Raw genomic sequence first — 21,597 nt, forward strand, 5'->3', positions numbered from 1 at the left:
TTGAGACAATGGGATAAAACCATTTTTGGCATCAGAGAAAGAGAGGGTGGACGGGAAAGACACAGGAGGGGGAAAGGATGGGGAGAAAATACTCAGCAAGTTCGTAAAGAATCACGTGAGGTAGTGCAGCCACAGAATTTCTTCCAATTTCCAGTTAATTTTGACAGCCAACTAAGTGTAATATCTCGTTGTAATGAATATAGATAAATACCAAAGAAGAGAGTGGCACAATGACAGAGTGCATCTGAGTCTTGAGACTTTTTTGGTATTTTTTTTTTAAAGAGCACCTTGGGTTTTTAATGACTTAAAATTGATATAAAAATAAGAGTCTCTTGAAAATCTAACAGAAAATCAATTGAATAAAATAATTATAATACTTTCAATCCTATCTGAATTTGCAGGCAAAACAATTATGGAGAATCTGAATCACTCGAGACCAATTTTTTTTTCCACCAGATATTTAAACGTTGGAGTGTATCATTGAAATAATAAGAATAGTAATCCTACTACTTAAAGTAAATAGGCTTTATCTTACTATGATTAATCTTGTTTAAAATATTTTGTAGAACGAATTTTAATACTATTCCCCCCAAACTGCTTTATTAATTGAGGATGAGAAAAGATTCATAAGATCAGTATGTCAATTTACATTTTTGATTTTATTTAGTACATATCATAGGATATGATGGTCACAGAGATTAGGTGGTAACTGCCTTGAAGAGTATGGTTAAATGGACTCATGATTGGTGTTAAGATTGCTGTTCTCTAGGTTTCTCTAGTTATGACTTAGAAGTGCCCGGCTGCCTCCATATACAGCACAGTTAATGGGTGGTCATGCCAAGCCTACATCAGTTAGTATGCTGAAATGTGCAAAGACATGACTGAGGAAGCTGGATCCAGGGTACTGAAGGAGGTTTCGGAACATTGCTCATGTCTCTCCCTCCCTCTGAATGCCATTCCTTCCTTACCTTATATGCTGTGCTTCTCTTCTAAGCATCAGCGGAATCTCCCCTGACCCCACATTTGTGCCTCGCACACGTATTGTCTCAATCCAGGACTCACAACTGCACTCATAGTTATTCTCAAACTATGCGTTCCTTTTCATACTTATCTTTGCTTCTCTAGCATCTCAGACTGTTCCTTCCTCGTTAATATTTGTGGTAGGAAAGAGTGAGTGAATAATGCAGTGAATCCAACTAAATAAACCAGGGTCGGATAAATTACAAGAGTAAGCACATACCTAGGGGATTGTAGAGTAGGTGCTCAGAGTGCAAAAAATAGGAAGGGAGTTTTTAAGCTGCTTTCGTGTCCTTCAAGGCAGTTCCAAGGATGACGACCACCCCTCTGAATGGCACCAGTGCGCAAAGAAACTCCACTGTCTCAAATAGTAGGACTTGTGTGTATTTTAAGCAACAGGTTTGTAGGTGAACTAGATGTGGACTCCAAGGGATCGAGAGATGACGACTAAACATCTAGGAAGAGGGAGGAATTTGGCTGTATGGATCTCAGAATGAGGTTCTGGTGTGAAGACAATTTGGAAGTCTTTTAAAAGTCTAGGTGATGTCAGCCATGGACTGAATGAGCTTAGTCAGGGAGAGAGAGCAGAAGAGGGCAGCAAGGGCCTAGGTTCTGACACACTTCAACATCTAGAAGAGAAGCCGCTAGCAAAGGTGACAGAGGATTGGCTACAAAGAGGCAAACAGGGAAAATTGTATTGCCAACACCTAGAGGATGGTGGAAAGAGGTATGTACAGTATGAGTGAGAATCAGACAAAATAAAGATGTTTCAAAGAGGGTTCAGGTTGGATTGAGAACAATGTAGTCATGGATTCCACGTTACTACACTTTTTTAATTTTTATTTTTTTAAAGAGAGGGAGTATGCAAGCAGGGTAGAGGGGCAGGAGGAGAAAGAGAGAGAATCCTAAGCAGGTTCCACACTGAGCATAGAGCCCAACGTGAGACTCAATCCCACAACCCTGAGATCATGACCTGAACCGAAATCAAAGACTTGGACCCTCAACCAACTGAGCCACCCCATATTACTACACTTTTAACAGGTTACACTGTAAACGGGTTAAAATAAAATATCTTGCATTTAATGCAAATATTTGTTTCATCATTCACTTATTTCATCATATGCTATGATTCTAAAAGAGTAAAAATTAAGTATTTCAGGAATTATAGTTCCCATCATTAATTTTATACAAGATAAAATCAGGAAAGAAAACACTCATCAAATGCTTACTACATGTGCCTTGTGTTATTTTACATGTTATTCAATTTCATTAACAACTACGTGACTTAGGTTGATGGTTTTTATTTTGCATGTTGGCTCCAGTGGATTGAACTGGTAATGTAACCTTAAAGCTTTGTATTGATAAAAGTTCGGAAGCTACGTCTGGATTCAGCTAGAAGGGGGGCCATGATCAATTTTCAAGGTTGGCCATGGCCAAGGGAGGAGGAGGAAATGACAGATGTATCTCTAACTTATGTTTATTTATTTTCATTTTACAAACGAAACTAAAGCCCAGAATCCCATAAGGAATAGAGAAAATTGTCATACTGATCTCCAAACCTCATAGCTTAGTTTATTCTTTCTTTTATCTGCAAACATTTACAAATAAATGAGGCCTACAAATATTATTGATATACATTAATTTCGCCATTATTAAAATGATAATGTAGATTATATTTATTGACAAAGACAAGGACATTCAAAATACATTGTTAGGTGAAAAAGGATATTAAAAACCATTATGTATAGTGTAGGCCTACATTGAAAAAGTGTGTGCGATGTGCCCACACATACAAACAAATATATGTATATATATATATATAATTTTTTGCATGGGGCAATACATGGAAGAATATACTTTAAAATAATAACAGTGTTGGGGCGCCTGAGTGGCTCAGTCGGTTAAGTGTCCGACTTTGGCTCAGGTCACGATCTCACGGTTCATGAGTTCGAGCGAGTTCAAGCTCCACGTCGGGCTCTGGGCTGACAGCTCGGAGCCTGGAGCCCGCTTCAGATTCTGTGTCTCCCTCTGTCTGTCCCTCTGCCGCTTGCACTCTGTCTCTTGCATCGTCTCAAAAATAAACATCAAAAAAATTTTTTTTAAATAATAACTGTTCATATTTGATAGTAGAATTTGGTGATCCTATTTTTACTTATTTTTTAACTTTTCTCCATGTTCATGTAGTTTTGGAATAACTTAAACATAAAGGAAAACATTTTAAAACAAAAGTGTCATTGACAGTCAATGGTAGCAAGGAGGGGGCAAAAAGAAATACTGTCTTTCACATATATGTAAAAATGACTACTGCTATCCTTTAAATGCTATAAGGATAGATATTGTTGAAATAAAAGTACAGAAATATATTAAAATATAAATCACCTTAATCATCTCAAAAACCCATTAACAATGAAATCTTAAACATTGTGAATGAAACAGTAACTTACAGCGTCTGTAGGTGTCCCCAGCCCATCATAATACATTACTCCTAGCTGGTAAGTTGCTTGATGGTCTTTTTCCTTGATTTCTTCAAACTGTTCTAATGCTTCTTCATACCATCCCTACGAGCTCCGAGGAAATATTGAATTATTTTTATTATTACCTTAAAGTCATCACAAATATTTAATTCCCACCTAAATCTAGCTAGGAGCACCAAATATAGCAAAAGACAGCAACACACTTATGGAATTTGGAAGTAAGGCATCAACAGCAATCAGCACACCATAAAACCAATTAAATAGGCCTAAATATGACAACAGAGGGAAGTGACTAGGAAAAATCTGGGTGAGACTCTCTTTTGTTTTTATTCTTACATTTGGATATTGCCAAACCTCTCTCAAAATGATAGCCTAACCCTCTGCTCAATCCATGCTGCCATATGACCTGCCACTCCTAGTCTGAGACACTGCAGAGCTGGGGCCAGGGCATCAGAGAAGATGTGCACATCAGAATATCCACCATTATTAAATATCCACTATTATTATAACTCATGGCTGCCAATGTTGCAGTTCTCCAGCTAGGGAGAAGACATGGAAAAACAAATGTGATTCTCTAAAATCTTTTCTCCTATACTTCCTACAGAAACCTACATGTTGGGGCACCTGGGTGGCTCAGTGGATCAAGTGTCCTCTCTTGGTTTCGGCTCAGGTCATGATCTCACAGTTTCATGGGTATGAGCCCTGCATCGGGCTCTGTGCTGGCAACGTAGAGTCTCCTTGGGATTCTCTCTCTCTCCCCACCTCTCTCTCTCTCTGCCCCTCCCCCTGCTCATGCTGTCTGTCTCTCTCAAAAATAAATAAAAAATAATAATAAAAGAATTCATGTTTTAAGGCTCCTCAGCAGTTACAATCTGATAACAACTATGCTAAGGTGTAGGGCACTAATATGGGGCTAATGTCTTAATCCATCAGGGAAAATGTCCTATACTAAAGAATGAATCATTTGTAATCGTGGAAATAAAGTCTGCTACTGAACTGGAAAGTTATTACTCAGGAAGAGCAGACCAGAGAAAAACAACTTCTGGAAGACACAAAAACAACTGAATTCCTTTTTCTCATAAACTCGAATTAATCAACAATTTCATAAAATTAATAAAAACGTCACCAAAATACTAGCAAATACTAATTTTAAAGATCACATAATGAGTTAGAGACCTAGCTGTTAAGACTCATTGTCCCTTCTGGCTAATGTTTGGCCTAGATGTGAGAGAGCTGGAAAAGTCAGAATACTCTATATGAAGGAAGAGAAGGGAGGAAATAGAAGTTTATTTTGAGAGAGAGCTTGTGCACATTTATAAGTTTATTTTGAGAGGGAGCTTGTGCGCATGAGCACTCACAGGGGGAGGGGCAGAAAGAGAGAATCCCAATCAGGCCCCACTCTGTCAGCACAGAGCCCTGTGCAGGGCTTGATCGCCATGAACTGTGAGATCATGACCTGAGCCAAAATCAAGAGTTGCTCACTTAACTGACTAAGCCATCCCAGGTGCCCCTAAAAATTATATTTTTAATTTATAGTGTGAGAATGGATTTCATACCAAAATGACTCCTACAAATGACTTTCATTAGAATGACTTTTGTGAAGGAAGGTCAGATATCTCCTTAATATATTATACTTAAAGGCACAACCATAATCTAAGGAATTTAACAGAATTCCCTTTGTATAACAACGTAAGGAACTCTACAGGAAATTTTGCTCTGAGGATCCAACAACAGCATTATATGAAATGAAAACAAACAGGAAATGATACCTCTTCAAAATACAGTTGACCTCGTAGGAAATATGCCATAGCATCCCCCCGTCTTATTCTTTCCTTCAAGAGCTGCAATGCCTTATCCACCAAATTAGCATGGCCGTAATGATCTGATTTTAAAAAGGTGAAGAATTCCATCTTTAGCCTTACGATACGAATTTTCTCTCTTGAACACATGAATTATAAAGAGCTCATCTGGCACTTGTTTCTACTAGTTTCCTTCTTAGTTCTCATTTGTGAAACTGGCCTCCTTAGTTCAAGGAAGAAGCATGATCGTGGTACCTTACACCGTGCCTTGTATAATCCTGAAATATTTATTGGTTGGTTTCCAAATTAACCCTGTTTACTACTAGGCAGGTGCTCTAGCAATGCAGTGTGTGTGCACAGTTCTTCAGGCAAAGCTACTCTGTGGATGAGTGAAATTCTTAATTTGAGCCTTCATCAGAACTACTCTAACCAAATGAGCTAGTAACTATCCCCAATTTAATATTATTAAGTCTACAGAAACCAGTGGTAGTTTTAAATGCCATTTCAAAGTAAAGTGTGGCATTGCCACTTCTTTAATAGAAGCGACATCTGGCTTCTCTTTTCCAGAAGGCTGTCCTAAAGTCCCGAGAGTAAAACCAGGTTTGGGATCTGATTATGAGACTTGTCCACTCACGATTTGCTACCACATCAGTAATTCCTCAGATTCTTACAGGAAAGCTAAAAAGGACCATAGAGTTAACTGCTTCCTTGACAGCAAGTTAAGACTCCTATTTCTTGTCTTTTTTGCTCTGGTGTACTGAATTGCCTTTTAGTGAGAATATTATAAGAATTTGTACCAGTTTTTTCCTTCCTCCACTGGAAGAATTTTGAGTTCTTAGCACCATACTGGGAAAGAGCGGTATAAAAGGGGTTCTTGGGCAACTTTTCACTGCTCAACTTCATCCTGTTTTGACAATGTGTATTCTGCAAAAAAAGAATGAAAAACGGGATGGTAGAAATCTCTTCCTCCAGAAAAATGAAACAATGCTCCATTCTCGCTTGGCACTCATTAAAAAACAACCTGCCTGCACTTGCCTAGTGATAGAGGACCAAACGACCAGCTGGGAATGTATTCTTTCTGAGGAACCCAGGGCTGTCCATAGCTATGAGAGGCACAGTCATCCTGGATGCCTGTGTCCACAGGGTGGGGCTAACGAGCGCTGTTTGTAAGTCCTGTCTGGCTCTGAGTTCACGTGCTGTGGTGTGGGTCAGGTCACTACCACACCTGCCACCAGTAGGAATTGGTGACACCTCCCATAGATACAGTTCTCGTGAGCTGGTACTTTGCCTTCTAACTGCAGCTCATGACACTTACTCATCTCAAATTAAAGCATGTGTCCTTTTTACCTGGGAATACACTTTATTTTAGCTGTGTTCAGTTTTATCTTCCCGTCTGTACTGGACTGCCATGTTTTAAGATGGATCACAGTTGGATGGAAAATCGCAGCCTTCATATAAAATGTAGAGGCCACGTCATTTGGGATGAAGGAGTCCAGGTTGGCCTAGGCTGAGGGTAGTGAGACAGCAAACTCTGTTGTTGCTATGCTTTTTTGTTTACTCCTTGGCGTTCTGTTACAGCTGACTTTTCACCAATCAGGAACAAGCTTCCAGGAAAGGTTCCCGATTGGTGGTGAAGAGAAGAATTCAGGAGACCTTTAGTGTGATTGGAAAGCTACATTTATACTATTATGTGAAACTATTTTGGAAAATAAATTGCTTCATTTATGAGAATGAAGTGCAGAAAAGGGGCATAATTCAGCATAGTAGGAAGAAAAAAATCACAGCAGTATCTTTGTTATTTTGGAAGAGGCATTGAATCATTTGAAAAGTCAACTTCCTCATCTGTGGTTTGGACTATAAGCAGTTTCAACTAGAGGAGTTCCAAGTGCCTGTTGCTAGATATATAAAATTTTTTGATTATCTGATTCCAAAAATCTTATGTTGACATTAGTGAATATGAAAGTTTCCAATGAGCTTTGGGGTGAAACAATAATAGGTAGAGTAATAGAAGAAAGCCAATCCAAATAGGATGATGTAGATAGCATTATCAATTTACAGAAAAACTGGTTAGAGAAGTTTTTATTTTACTGAAGTCATTAAACCTGTGTGCTACTGTATCCAAAAAGGCTAAGAAAAAACTTGGCATGTTCAGGAAGGCCACTGGACGGAAATGAAGGAAACAATACCTTACCTTCTTTGAACTCACGATGCTCTCTGTGGCTCCAGTACTGCACAAGGTTTTTGTTGCTCTGGCTTGAAAGAAGAGTCAGAGAGGGTCTAGAAAACATAAGCAAAGACTGAACTCTTCAACGCCAGCTATTGTTCTTTGTTCTGAGTGCGTTACAGGCACCAACTCCTACAAAACTTTATGACCTAGGAGCTATTATGAGGCCCATTTAACACAAGAGGACACTGAGGAGGGTAAGTGACTTGCCAAAGGTCACAGGGCTAGGAGGTGGGACAATTGGGACACCCCAGGACCTCTGTGCCTCATCATTACTCTATACTGTTCTCCAAAAACTGGGACTAACATGATTTTTTTTAATGGCAGGACTCCTGTAAGAGGATACCCCCCCAAATTTAGTACTTTTTAGTTTTAGAAAATGTGATATGAGAAGATTTTCAAAAGGAAAGTATGAGTTTATTTCTGTCAAATCTTGGGATTAGATACAAAATCATTTGAAACTTGACAACTGTTTGCATGACATGCTGTGAATTTAGAAAATTCTCTAATTAATCGGTGATCTGAAAGAAGTCCACAGTTTTAAAGGGAAGGGCTGGTGTAGCGGATGCTGACGGTGCCCTTCCCAGATTCTCTTTACTGGCACCCCGTCTCTAGCAGCTGTGAGTGTTAATTGGAAATAATTCCCAGCTGTTCCTTCTTTCTTTGTCCCCCTGCCAATCATGAGTCCCCTCACTCCTGGACACTTTGCTCCTTCTTTCTTGGAGACAGACCACTGGCCTGAGCACTTGGAAGGCCAGCTCCTGTTGAGACACAGGCTGCCATGAGTCTTGAGCATTCTGGCACATCCTTGCTGGGTACGTCAAGAGCACGACTGTAAAAGCCATGACTGCTTTTTACATGGGCCATTTCTCAGGGTTGTTTGCAGAGGGTAACCTTGAGAGCTAAGGCGGTATCTCCCCACAGACAAAAAACAGGCTTACTTTTATAAAAAGTACTGAATCCCTCCTCTCTCCTCCCTCCTCCAATGCTTGGTTCTCCTCTCTTACAAGGCAGCCTACTGAATTACAGGCATCCATCTTGGGTCCTTTGTATCACCTCTGTGGGATTAGGGGTCATGGGGAACCCACCTCAGCATCGTGCTGACAGTCTGGCTCTTGCTTTTGCCAGGAGTGATAAAGTCATTTATCTCTGACCCGGGAGTCTTGTGTGTTCTGCCAACATCCATGAAACAGGCTAGCTTGTTAGTTGTAAGTAGGGTATAAACCTCAGGCCCTGCACAGTTCTTGGTACCCCTTCGCCTCAAGGTGAGATGAACTCAGAAGTGTGATATGTTCTCTCTGAGATCAGAATGAAGCTAGTTGCCATCCGAGCCCACATTCCTACTTAGCATTTCCTCCTTGCCAGATTGTAGTGCTTTCACTTCCTCCTCCTGAGAGCACCCCTCAGCCCATCACTTGAATAAAAATCCCCAGCTCAGACTATGCTTCTAGGGAACCTGACCTCATACGACAGAGGAGTATGGAGGAAGAGGTATTTTATTCCTTTCTAAAATTGTCATAATAAAGGATAACTTCCCTTCCAATGAAACGTTAGACACACTATACTGTGCCTAGTATGTATGGTGTAGTATGTGAATTTTTGGATAAAATAATATATCATTGGTAAGAGGACTAAAATTAGCCTAATGATGAATAACTAATTATTCTGGATGCTGGGTGACAGGAAGGAAAGAAAGATTTGAGAGCAGGGTAGGTCTAGAGAGACTGGAGAGGTAAGTTCCAGCTACTTCTGTAACAGCAGAGTCATGCCAAATAGAACTGCAGGACAGAGCTGTCTCCTGAGGACTAGATGAAGTGAAATGACTATTTCTTTAAGATCCAGGCAGGTCGGGGCTCCTCTGTGGTTATGCCTTAGCAGGGATTCGAATCAGAATGGAAATAAAAAGAAATGATAAGCTTGAAAAATCAGGGAAAAGAGACAAGAACAGTCTTAGAACAGACTAGATTGCAGTAACTAAAAAGAGGTACTACAAGTGAGAAATCATTAAGTAGGGCTTAATTATAATGCCAAAAGACTTCTATTTAATTTTTTTAAAAATTAAAAAAGAAAAACTGAAAATTTGGAGATAAAAGAACTAGTGGATAGATGTGTAAAGAATGAAAAACAGTACAATTAACATCCATTGGCTGCCATTTAATCTTTAAAAGGTACATTACTTGCAAGGCTCCTGTATGTTCCTCCTCTTTAGACTCCTCCTTCTTCCCTGCTTCCCCCCACCCTACTCAAACACCCCCCCCCCATTCTCCCCATAAGCTCCTTTTCCGTGTTTCTTGACCATTCGTATTTCTCTTCTGTTAAGTATCTGCCTTTGTGCTGTTTGTCTTAATGATTTGTAGTTCTTCATACCTCAGGCGAGTCTCTTATAAATAGGATACATTTAGATTTGTTGATTCTTTTTTATACCCAGGCTGGTACTCTTTGATTATTACTGGTACGTTTAGTTCTTTTACAATTATTTTAATCACTATTGAGTTGGAATTATTTTGTACTTTTCAGTTCATCTGCCTTATTCATGCTTCATTTTCTCTTTTGTTGCCTTCTGTTCGATTTATTGAATTGACTAGGTATTTATTTTGCTTTGGAAATGTTGAACTTCCTGAGCCTTGGGTTGCGGTCTTTCAATACTTCTAAAAAATTCTCAGATATAATGCATTTGTGTTAGTTTCAGTTTCCTAGAGCTGCCGTAACAAATTACCACAAACTTTGTGGCTTAAAACAGCAAACATTAATTCTTTCATAGTTCTGAAGGCTGGAAGTCAAAAATCGATGTGCTCTCAGGGCCATGGTCTCTCTGGTTCTAGGGAAGAAACCATCCCAGATTTCCTTCCTAGCTGCTGGTGGTTGCTGGCAATCTAACTGCTCCAACAAGGTCCAAACAGTCCATTTGGATTTTGGCAAAATCACATTCCATCCTTGGAGAATCTTGGGTTCTGTTGCACCAGGTAGCCCTTAAGAAAGTACCTTTTGGGGCGCCTGGGTGGCGCAGTCGGTTAAGCGTCCGACTTCAGCCAGGTCACGATCTCGCGGTCCGGGAGTTCGAGCCCCGCGTCGGGCTCTGGGCTGATGGCTCAGAGCCTGGAGCCTGTTTCCGATTCTGTGTCTCCCTCTCTCTCTGTCCCTCCCCCGTTCATGCTCTGTCTCTCTGTCCCAAAAATAAATAAACGTTGAAAAAAAAAAAAAAAAATTAAAAAAAAAAAAAAAAAAAAAAGAAAGTACCTTTTGCTTCTGTGTTGATCATACACTCAACCCACTATACACATCTGGGTTGGCTTGATACTTCATTCATGTAAAAATTTTTATCTTTGCAACTCCTAAATAGCAATTTCTCATCAGAGTATCCCTTCCTCTTTAAAATTTTTTTTAGGTAGGGGGGCCTGGGTGGCTTGGTCGGTTAAGCTTCCGACTTCGGCTCAGGTCATGATCTCGCGGTCTGTGAGTTCGAGCCCCGTGTGCTGATAGCTCAGAGCCTGGAGCCTGTTTCAGATTCTGTGTCTCCCTCTATCTGACCCTCCCCTGTTCATGCTCTGTCTCTCTCTGTCTCAAAAATAAATAAACGTTAAAAAAATTGTTTTTTTAATTTTTTTTAGGTAAAGATGTAAACCTTTGGGAATGTGATAAAATTGTCTAAAAATGGCTTATAAATTATTTATGGAATAGCAAAAGGTAATTTAAATGTAAAACTGCTGTGAAAATGAATTTAAATATATTAAATAGTGTCTTTTATGGGTTATTCTTGTGTTCCTGTGTAGAAAAGAGTTCGCCTAGCTGGCATGAGGCTGCCATCTATTTGTTTGTTTATTCTAATTTTTTTAGTGTCTATTTATTTTGAGAGAGAGAAAGATCATGTGGGCAAGAGCAGGAGAAGGGCAGAGAGTGATGGGGGGGGGGGAGTCCCAAGCAGGCTCCACACTATCAGTTCAGAGCCTGATGTGGGGCTCAAACTCACAAACCACAAGATCATGACCTGAGCTGAAATTGGGAGTTGGATGCATAACTGACTGAGCTACCCTGGCACCCCGAGGCTGCCTTCTTTAGAAAGGCATCCTGACAAGGTTGGTCCTTGGTTGGCATTTGGGAACTTGACACTCGAGTTGTCCCCCAGCTGACAAGACCAGTTTGCACTGTTTCTGTTGCTTATATAAACAACGTGATGATGTATGGTGAATATGTTTTCCTTCTGGAATTCTGTAATTTTAGTATTTGGAGAGGATGCCTACATGACCAGCCTCCAATAAAAGCATTGGGTCCTGAGTCTCTAATGGGCTTATTGAGGCAGAAACATTGCACACACAATCCTGCATTATTCACTGCTGGAGAAAGGAACACATTGGTATGTTTCTTCTTGGAAGTGGGTGATCCATAGGCCTGTGCATGGATTTCTCCAGACTCCATCTGTTTTTTTTTCTTTGATGATCCAATGTATATTCTTTTCACTGTAATAAACTTGAGCCATGAGTACAACCATGTGCTAAGTCTTAGACTATGTATTTAGATACACAGCATCTTAGACTATGTTGTAAAAATGTGAGCCTACACATTTCATGGAACTCTTGGTCAAGTTTTAAAAATCTCTGTTATTTTTTGTTCTTAATTTAATTATTTTTGCTGATGTTTCTAATGAGCCTTTTTGAAACTTAATGGTTGGCTTAATCCAGTACTAAAATAATGAATAACTATCTTTAACTAAAGAACTTCAGGTCCAACACTGAAGTTCTTGTCATAATAGATAGTTACTGGTGCCCATAAATAAGTGTTCTGGGCAAAAATGCAAAGGACTGTGTTTATTGTTATTGTTCCTTTCATTACTGTTGTCTCATACTCATTAAAAAAAAAAACAGTAATGTTCATATATTAACTGGAAGCATAATCTGTACATATATGATGGAAACTTAGAAAAGAACATTATAATTATTACTGAAATCTCAAAAGACAATATTGAATCGGGTGGTAGTCTTCTGTTTTTTCTTTATTTTTTTCCTCCTTCTAGTTAGGTCTATTTGCTTATTTAAAATAAAAACCCAGTTAGAGCTTTTTCCATGCCCTTCCTTTTGGGTGTGGCAAATTTACATCATGCCCTGAAATGAGAGGAAAAAAAAAAAGTGTGGGAAAAGATAGGATGTCTTTCATTACCAGAGAAGCAGTGAGTGGGAGAGCCTGGTAGCTTTTTCATTTTTCTGCAATTTACCATGCATTCTGTGAGTATATAAGCTACTCTTGGAATGACTGATTTTTAAAAAAATTTTGGTAATTATGTGGGATTCGAATGCCTCATCTGTCCTGTTCCTGCTGTGTGAAAACCTTTTTTGGCCAGTTAGAGCTACAAGGGCCTTTCCTGAGGGGATTCACTCAACATCCAGAGGCAAATGAATATAAATATTATTCAGTGACTGTATATTTATTTTCTGGATTTATAGAAGCTTATCCATATGAAGAGTTGATGCTATTATAGATACAGATAACACTCTGGAATGATTTATTTCCAGGGGTCAGGTAATAAAATATCTGAATAAATTTTTAGTGTATAAAAATGGCTTGTCACTCTCAAAGTGTGGTCACGGTTGAGACAAGAAACAGTTATAAGGTGAAATGACAAAAATCTGTAACAACCCAAATTTAAATTGACCTGTCCTAATGACTATAAGGGTCACATCAAACAAGAAAATTGGATTAATCTTTTATAAAATAATCCTGAGCAGACCCACAAGGTTTCTTGTCCCCACCCTATGACTTAGACAATGTATAGGCAACAAATAATACCATCATCTCACACCTATTTCTCAACTCCATTGGGTAAGAGATCAGATTTCATGAAATCCTAAATATCAATATTGATCTAGGTAATTTCTGTGCTTAATGGCATTTACACAAGGAACTCTCAAAGTGTATTGGTAACTTAGTTTTAAAAAAAGACTAAGCATGAAATTTATATTATTATTTTTACCTGTATAAGATAACTGGATAATAAAAAATGATTTATTAGATGATTTGGGGAATGGTGTCAAAGTTTGAAATTCAGTTGTTTTATTTAAAAAATGCATATTATTGGAAGTGGGTAGAAAACAGAATATTAGATATATGCTTTGAGTGTATATTCGCTTAGAATTTATTTCAACATCATCTGCTACACTGTTATTTACTTGTTCTAATTATTTAATTAGTAAAATGAACATTTTATCTATATTTTTCTCCTCTTAGGAAAAAAGATTAACTTGGATAGGATGTTAACAAACTGTGACAAATCTGAGTTACTGTAAAAAATGAATTTCAACTTTCTACACTAGATAAATGATATGTCAAATATATCAAGTAGCCATGGAGCTATGGCCTACAGAAAGAAATAGAATGCATTCTGTTCAGCTACTCTCTTTATATTCCTTAAATGAAAGAAATAGGTCGTGCAATAAATGCTTGTATTGCATGCATTCATTGTGGTTGGTCAGTTGAACAAGAATCAGAGTAAAATCAATAGAGTATACGAGCATACCACATACATTTTAACTTAAAACATTTAATATATATTACTTTCCAATCTTTTCATGTAGGATCAGAAGATTTTTCTTTAAATAGAAGTTGAATGTGAGAGTTTATACAGTTACCTTTCTTTCATAAACCACATGCATGTGAATTCCATTTGATGTTTCTTTCAAATGGAGCAGGAGTTTAAAAATGCCCATGAAACGGCCTGAGCATAGAGCCATTTCTCCTCAGCTTTTACAGCTGATTTATCCTCACCTACTTTGAAAGCATTTTTCTTGAGATTTGATGATTTCGAAAGCATTTAAGTTTTCTTACACATTATAGCTCTCACCTCTCATTTCACCAGTTATATAATATTTAATTATATATTATATATTTAATTATATATTATAATAATCCTTATAGGTGTGGAAAAAATTCAAAGTGATATGAGCCCAAGTAACTGAACATTTAAGACAACAGCCTGGTAAAACTCCTAGTGATCAATGGGCAGTGTGTTTTGCAGAGGAACTGAAGGAACTAGGTAGTGATTGGTTGTGAAAATTTTGTGAGATTTTTTTTCTTTGTTTGACTAAAACTAGCTTCATAAGCTTTTAGATATCTTCTGTCATTACGGTATTTGGAAAGAGGGTTACTTAAAAGTGAAACTAACTATTTGAATGAAAACTTCAACAGAAAGATGGTTTAAGTGGCCTCAAGTCTTCCTTTTTAAAATGAACTTCATATTTTTAGAATAATTTGAGATTTACAGAAAATTGCAAAGGTAGTACAGAGAACTGTCCTGCTCAATTTTCCCTATCATTTTTGTTTTTGGCCAAGTACTCTCAAAATTTTTTTTATTTGAATATAGCTGATGTTACATTAGTTTCAGGTGTACAACTTAGTGATTCAACCTTGCTATACATTTCACTGAATGAAAGAGTTGTTTTTCTGTGGATTTTAATATCTATGGATATTCTCTAAGGACTTGCTTTTGCCTTAAAGAAGCCGATCTCAGTAACTTCAAATCTATCAACGATAACCAAAATTCTTTAAAATTTAGATAAAAGAATGTGGCCTCTGGGGTCAAATGGCCTGAGTGAGTTCAGCTCTACCCCCTAATAATGATACGACCTTAGGTAAGGTATTGAACCTCTCCAAGCCTCCATTTCATTTCCTATAAAATGGAGAAGATAATAATACCTATCTGTATGAATCTTGGGGCACAGCAAGTCTCAATGTCAGTTTATTTTAATAAATTGGAATAGACGTCAGTGGTCATTTAATGTAATTTCTTTTCCATCACTGCTGTATGTGTATCATATACTGCAAGGAGACTGAATTGCACATAGTTCTTAGTAGCACTGGAAGATATTTTACACTCCTAAGAGATACTCTTTCCTTCATGGACTACGTAACAAACTCCTACTCACCTTTCAAGACTCAGTCCACATATCTTGCATTCATTCGGTCACTTCGTCATCATCCAACATTTTTTATAAACACTCACTCTAAATGGCATCCTCCTTCTGGAGACACATCTACCAGCAAAGTAAACACAAATACCATTAACACTGCTTGAAAGAGTGCCTGTTGAATATGCATCTCAGACCAACTTCCTCTTCAGAAAACTCATCCCACCTGCTACACGTTCAGAAATAACTCCAGCTGCTTGCTCATAAGATAGTATTTCTTCCCCAAATGTATTTCTTCTGTATATTTTTGTGCTCCACCAGCTTTGTTCAGTTTTTAGAAAGCTTTTAAGCTCGTTATTAACAGTGAGCCAGATACTTAGCTGAGACATCGTTTTTCTGAACCATATTGTGAGCAATGGACAAGTAGGAAGTGATTAAAGGGAGAAAAGCTTTAACAACTACTCACAAAATTCCCTTTCCTCGTGAAACTTACATACATAACAAAAAGTTAACAATAATTACCAGACTTAACACGTGCTGAATAGAATCTTGTTTTAAATAAAATGGATGTAATATGGAGGCACATGCATCACACAGATATCCCATTGCATATGTTAACTGCAATATAATGTTTAGAACTCTAAGAACTCTGACAATACCTTACATCGTTTAAGAATTCGTGAAAATGAATATCTGTGCAAACCTGAAGCTTAATTAAATGCTTTAAAAAAAAGTGCTCACCTAATTGATAAACATGAATGGAAAAGGGAAATTGGCAGTAAGTTCATGTGTTCTCACATATCTCTAACATTCTTCAAATATCATAAAAATATTTTGAATAATTTCAGTATAAAAAATACAGAACACAAGCACTGTTCTAGGTGTTTGAACATAAGTATATATGCACATTTATGTTCAGGTACGCATATGAACAAGAACGTGTAAAACTACCCTTGGGTCAGTGCCTAAGTATAATAAATTTACGACTGTAAAATTATTTTACGGCTCTAATTATGAAATAAAAAGGACTGTAACCAAAATTAGAACTACAAGGCCGTTCAAAGACTTGTCCTCTAAAAGCATAATAATAAACACAAACTCTTTATCAGCCCTACTCTCAAAGGAATCAGTAGGAAGGAAATCACTGAGCTTGAATTTTAAGCTAGATTAATCTTGGGGGCGGGGGGGGGGGGGGGAAGGGTTTAGGAAAATATAGTCAAGAGATTACAGATGTGGCCGAAGGTTACAATTTGAAGTCAGGAAGTCTGTTTCCAAAGTTGCACAAAAAGGTATGACTCAAGCTGAACAGAATGAAGAGCTCCAGGAAAGCCCTTCTCCACCCCCACCCACCCCTCTCACCCTCTGAGCAGCTGGGAGGTCCTGCCTGCCCTGCCGCGGAGGAGCAGCCCCGTACATAGGTCACAAGCGTTCGTGGCCTGGGTCCCTTCGTCTGTCCTTGAACACTCCCCACAGTGAGTGTCAGGGCTGACACGTGTCCTCGTCCCTTAAGCAAGCCCAAGGTTAATGGCCTGGGCACTCAACCTTTTCACAGGCGACAACCTCAGGGGCGTGCTTTAACCTTTCTCCAGGAGGGGACCTATGGCCACGGTTGGCTTATTTTACAGGATTTCCCAGTATGGGCGTGGTGTCACAGAAAAGGTCCGGTTTGATAAATTATTTAATTTTGGGGGTGGTCGGAGCAGCCCTTGCTCTAAAACTAATCACTTTAGTTCACGTTAACTCTGCCGGCTCTCGCTTTCCGCCCTAAAAGTCCAGAGCGAGGGTGACAGGCGAACGAGGGGAGGGGGGGGAGGGGTCCGAATTTGAACGTGACGCCGAAGGAACTCTGATCCTTCCTCCGGAGCCAGAGGGCGGGGGACGCGGCGCCAGCACCAAGCACAGAGGCTTCCAAAGGCGGTGCTGCCGGAGTTCCCTCGTTTCCTGGTTACGTGCGTGCTAGCAGAAACGAAAACTGCCGCTTCTCCACAGGGACCAGGAGGCTGGGCACGCTAGTGTGAGACGTGTCAAGCCAAGCGCCCCCCATGGCCGCTGCCGGAGCCCAACCGCCAGGCGCCCTCTGCGGCGCACGCGCCTTGGGGCTCCGCGGGGGCCAGTGAGGGCCCCGCCCCGAGATGGGCGTGCCTGGCGTCTCCCGGCTGGCCAATCGGCTGGTAAACCTGAGCCTTCCTCCCCAGCTAGCCTCGCGGTTGCACGTGCCAGTGTTTGTGTACGTGCGGCGACCGCGGGGCTGGGAAAGGCCGGGCAGCTGCGGGTGAGGCTGCTGGGGCGCGGCCGGGGTTGGGGCGCGGCCGCGAGGGGCCGTCCCACTGGCCCGGGCAATCTAAATTCTCCCGCACTTGGGCTGGCTGTGCTCGCTTACCTGCCAGTCCGCAGCGCCTGCCCCGCCGCTCTGCTCTCCCAGGGCCTCGGGTCCTCTGCCTTGGGTGGAGAATGCTGTTGCTTGACTGCAACCCAGAGGTGAGACTCGGGCCCCTTTAATCCGGCAGGCTTACGCTTCCGGAAGTCGGTCTGCTCGGGAGCACTAGCGAGGGTGACTGACCGCCGAGCGCTGCCGAGTCCAGCCTCTTCAGAATTAGATTTGGGGAGTGGGGGAAGAGTTTCAACCGCGGGGGAGCACGGGACTGGACAGAGGCAACAGGGGTGCTAGAGCTGTTTCTTCCCGCAGGTGGACAGTCTGAAGCATCTGCTGGAGGCCGGGGCCTCGGTCAACGCACCCCCGGATCCCTGCGAGCAGTCGCCTGTCCATTTGGCCGCAGGTGGCGGCCTTGCTTGCTTTCTTCTGTGGCAGCTGCAGACTGGCGCTGACCTCAACCAACAGGTAGCTAGGTTACTGATTGTTGCTGTGTGCACCCTGCCCTCCACCCAAATCCACGCAAACCCTTCTTGGACGCCAAAACGTCAAGTTGTTGCTGTTATAGGTCTATAGCAGCGAAGTCCAAAGGATAGAAAGTGAGACTCTTAAGTAATTTAAAATTTTCTAGTAGCCACATTAATGAAAGAAAATGAAACATGAAATTAATTTATAATGTAACTCAGCTTACCGAAAAATGATCATTTCAGTGTGTGATCGGTATATAACATTACTTACAGATATTTTCCATTTTCTTTTCCTACATCTTTTCAGTCTGGGGTGTGTTTTACATTTATAGCACATTTCAGTTCAGACTAACCACATTGCAAGTGCTCATTAACTATATATATGACTACTGGCTACTATATTGGACAGCATACATAGGGCTACAGTTTATTTCAAAAGGAACGATTGCTGCGTTGCCAAATTAAAAGTTTCAGTGTAGTAATTACTGAAGTAACAATTGTGAGGCAAACTCAACCATTACGGTTTCCTATAGAACTTTCTTACGGTAGCCTGCATCTTCCATTGAATATTAAAGTATGGTGAATTTAAATTGTACTTTTTTTTTTTTTTTTTTTGCCTCTGTAAAACTCTACCTTGCTTTTGTTCACCTAAATTGGAATGTATGTAGCTGTGGCTGCACGTATTTGTATTTATTTATTTATTTTTTTGTTATTTTTAAATTTTTTAAAAAAATTTACATCCAGGTTAGCATATAGTGCAACAGTGATTTCATTAGATTCCTTAACGCCCCTTACCCATTTAGCCCATCCCCCCTCCCACAACTCCTCCAGTAAACCTGTTTGTTCTCCATATTTAAGAGTCTCTTATGTTTTGTCCCCATCCCTGCTTTTTTTTTTTTTTTTTTTTTTTTTATTTTTGGGACAGAGAGAGACAGAGCATGAACGGGGGAGGGGCAGAGAGAGAGGGAGACACAGAATCGGAAACAGGCTCCAGGCTCTGAGCCATCAGCCCAGAGCCTGACGCGGGGCTCGAACTCACAGACCGCGAGATCGTGACCTGGCTGAAGTCGGATGCTTAACCGACTGCGCCACCCAGGCGCCCCTATTTTTAGTTTTTTGAGGAACCTCCACACTGTTTTCCAGAGTGGCTGCACCAGCTTGCATTCCCACCACCAATGCAAGAGATCCTTTCTCTGCATCCTCGCCAACATCTGTTGCCTGAGTTGTTGATGTTAGTCATTCTGACAGGTGTGAGGCAGTCTCCCATTGTGGTTTTGATTTGTATTTCCCTGATGATGAGTGATGTTGAGCATCTTTTTCATGTCTGTTAGTCATCTGGATGTCTTCTTTGGAGAAGTGTCTATTCATGTCTTTTGTCCATTTCTTCACTGGATTATTTGTTTTTTGGGTGTTGAGTTTGCTAAGTTCTTTATAGATTTTGGATACTAACCCTTTACCTGATATGTCGTTTGCAAGTATCTTCTCCCATTCCGTTTGGTTGCCTTTTAGTTTTGCTGATTGTTTCCTTCGCTGTGCAGAAGCTTTTTATTTTAAAACAATTTTTAATGTTCTTTTTTCATTTATTTTTTTAACAGCGAGAGAGACAGAACATGAGTAGGGGAGGGGTAGAGAGAGGGGGACACACAGAATCTGAAGCAGGCTCCAAGCTCTGAGCTGTCAGCACAGAGCCTGACGCAGGCCTTGAACTCACTGTTGGTGAGATCATGACCTGAGCCGAAGTCAGATGCGTAACAGACTGAGCCACCCAGGCGCCCCCAGAAGCTTATTTTGATGACGTCCCACTAGTTCATTTTTGCTGCACATGTTTTTATTAATGAAAACTTTGTATTTAATGAACACCAAGTGAAATTTATTTAAAAAAACTTGAATCAAAAAAATTCAGTACCATGTAGTTCTAACTGGCTTTCTTGAACAGTAATTAGATTTTACCTGCTAACTTCTACAGAGAGTGTCGTGGGGAGAGACTAAAATGTGCTGTCCTATCTTTAAGGATGTTTTTGGAGAAGCTCCACTACATAAGGCAGCAAAAGTTGGAAGTCTGGAATGCCTTAGCCTGCTCGTAGCCAGTGATGCCCAAATTGAGTAAGTATAAAATCAATGGCTTCAAATTTCAGACTTTTCTTGAACTAAGCTAATCAGACTCCTGAAGCTGAATTATGTGTGCTTTGACGCTTGCCTAATTGACAATGTGGAGTTATCATTTAAATGTTGACTCAAGCTATTAACGATACCTAATGTTATCACATTTAAGTAAAACATGGATTCTTAGCAATGAGAGGTGCAATTCTTTTCCTCTCTTGTGGCAATATTACATTTTAGTTTGGGTTTGGGATAATCCCTTTGACACAAGTTCTCACTGACCTCCTTTGAGTATTACTTGTTCTATTGAGCACGGAATATTCTTTCATTCACAATGGAATGTCCATTCCGTGCTGAACTCGGTGCTAGCCACTGAAGTTGCAGTAGTAAGGGAATATTGGAATTTCCCTAGGATTCCTTTACTTCTGTTCTGAAACCAACATTTGTATGAGCCCACATCTCCTGTGTAGAAAGACGTATTTAAGAAAAAAAAGGCTGAATAATTGTCAATTTTTATGTAACTCAGTTTTTGTCTTAAATTCAGTTTATGTAATAAGAATGGGCAAACAGCTGAAGATCTAGCTTGGTCATGTGGATTTCTAGAATGTGCCAAGTTTCTCACAACAGTTAAATGTATGCAGTCAGTAAAATCAAGTGAGCCATCGGATAGAGGTCATTGTGTCCCAGGGCTTGGACAGAAACGAAGTTTTGGAAGTGCAGAAAATACAACCGGGAAAAGGAAGTGTTGGTAAGTAATTTAGTTCTGTTTTCTTCCTCCCTCGGAGATCTCTTATTTAGTACAGAATTTATCGTTTCATTTAAATATTGGCAGCCTAATTTCTAGTGTGTCTTTTTATTTTCATTAACACATTTTAATACTGGTTTTAGTAACTGCTGCTAGATTCTAGAGGTCAGAAATTGTCCTGCATGATGGAAGGCTGGGGAGAAAACCTTTCTAAAAGTTTTTAATGTCACTGTGTTTTTTAACAACAGATTCATGCTGGTTCTGAAAAGGTTTGAAGAAAGCCTTCGCTCCGTGCAGGTCTATTGCTCAGCTACAAGCAATGGCTTTTGGCTCACCAGGTGTATCAAAACTCCTTCTAAGAAGGAGGAGAACTTTCTTCTAAGTGAAGATAGCATTTAAGAACACATGTTTTTACATGCCTATAATATTTTGGTTGTGCATGCTTTGTCTGTTAAATTATTAAAGAATGTTTAAAGAATAAACTGTTTTCTTTGTGTACAACTTGTGG

At 39.9% G+C, this 21,597-nt stretch overlaps 2 protein-coding genes across 9 annotated transcripts in view; one reads left to right on the plus strand and one right to left on the minus strand.

Annotated features, from left to right (window-relative positions):
* Positions 1 to 16,901, minus strand: part of LRP2BP (LRP2 binding protein) — a 39,658-nt gene extending 22,757 nt beyond the window's left edge. For 2 of the 6 annotated variants that reach the window (XM_047855159.1, XM_047855161.1), the window contains exons 1-4: positions 6,638 to 6,722; positions 6,088 to 6,214; positions 5,261 to 5,373; positions 3,462 to 3,575 (exon numbers count right to left, since the gene is read on the minus strand). In XM_047855159.1, the coding sequence (XP_047711115.1) occupies positions 3,462 to 3,575; positions 5,261 to 5,373; positions 6,088 to 6,193 (333 nt within the window). In that variant the 5' untranslated portion in view covers positions 6,194 to 6,214; positions 6,638 to 6,722. Of the gene's footprint in view, positions 1 to 3,461; positions 3,583 to 3,845; positions 3,852 to 5,260; positions 5,374 to 6,087; positions 6,215 to 6,637; positions 6,723 to 7,481; positions 7,568 to 15,424; positions 15,533 to 16,765 lie in introns of those variants that run through there. The other 4 variants (XM_047855160.1, XM_047855162.1, XM_047855164.1 and 1 more) reach the window with 4 other exon arrangements.
* ANKRD37 (ankyrin repeat domain 37) lies at positions 15,526 to 21,590 on the plus strand. 3 transcript variants are annotated; one of them, XM_047855169.1, is made up of 5 exons: positions 16,577 to 17,884; positions 18,093 to 18,245; positions 20,256 to 20,347; positions 20,871 to 21,092; positions 21,338 to 21,590. In XM_047855169.1, coding segments are annotated over exons 1-5 (495 nt in total). In that variant the 5' UTR covers positions 16,577 to 17,857; the 3' UTR covers positions 21,339 to 21,590. The 3 variants fall into 3 exon arrangements, with proteins under 3 accessions (XP_047711124.1, XP_047711125.1, XP_047711126.1); XM_047855168.1 differs by lacking the exon at positions 21,338 to 21,590 and having other exon boundaries at positions 15,526 to 17,884; positions 20,871 to 21,299; XM_047855170.1 differs by lacking the exon at positions 21,338 to 21,590 and having other exon boundaries at positions 16,579 to 17,884; positions 20,889 to 21,299.
* The last annotated feature ends 7 nt before the right edge of the window (positions 21,591 to 21,597 follow it).

This window comes from Prionailurus viverrinus, chromosome B1 (assembly GCF_022837055.1).
Source record: "Prionailurus viverrinus isolate Anna chromosome B1, UM_Priviv_1.0, whole genome shotgun sequence".
Lineage (NCBI taxonomy): Eukaryota > Metazoa > Chordata > Mammalia > Carnivora > Felidae > Prionailurus > Prionailurus viverrinus.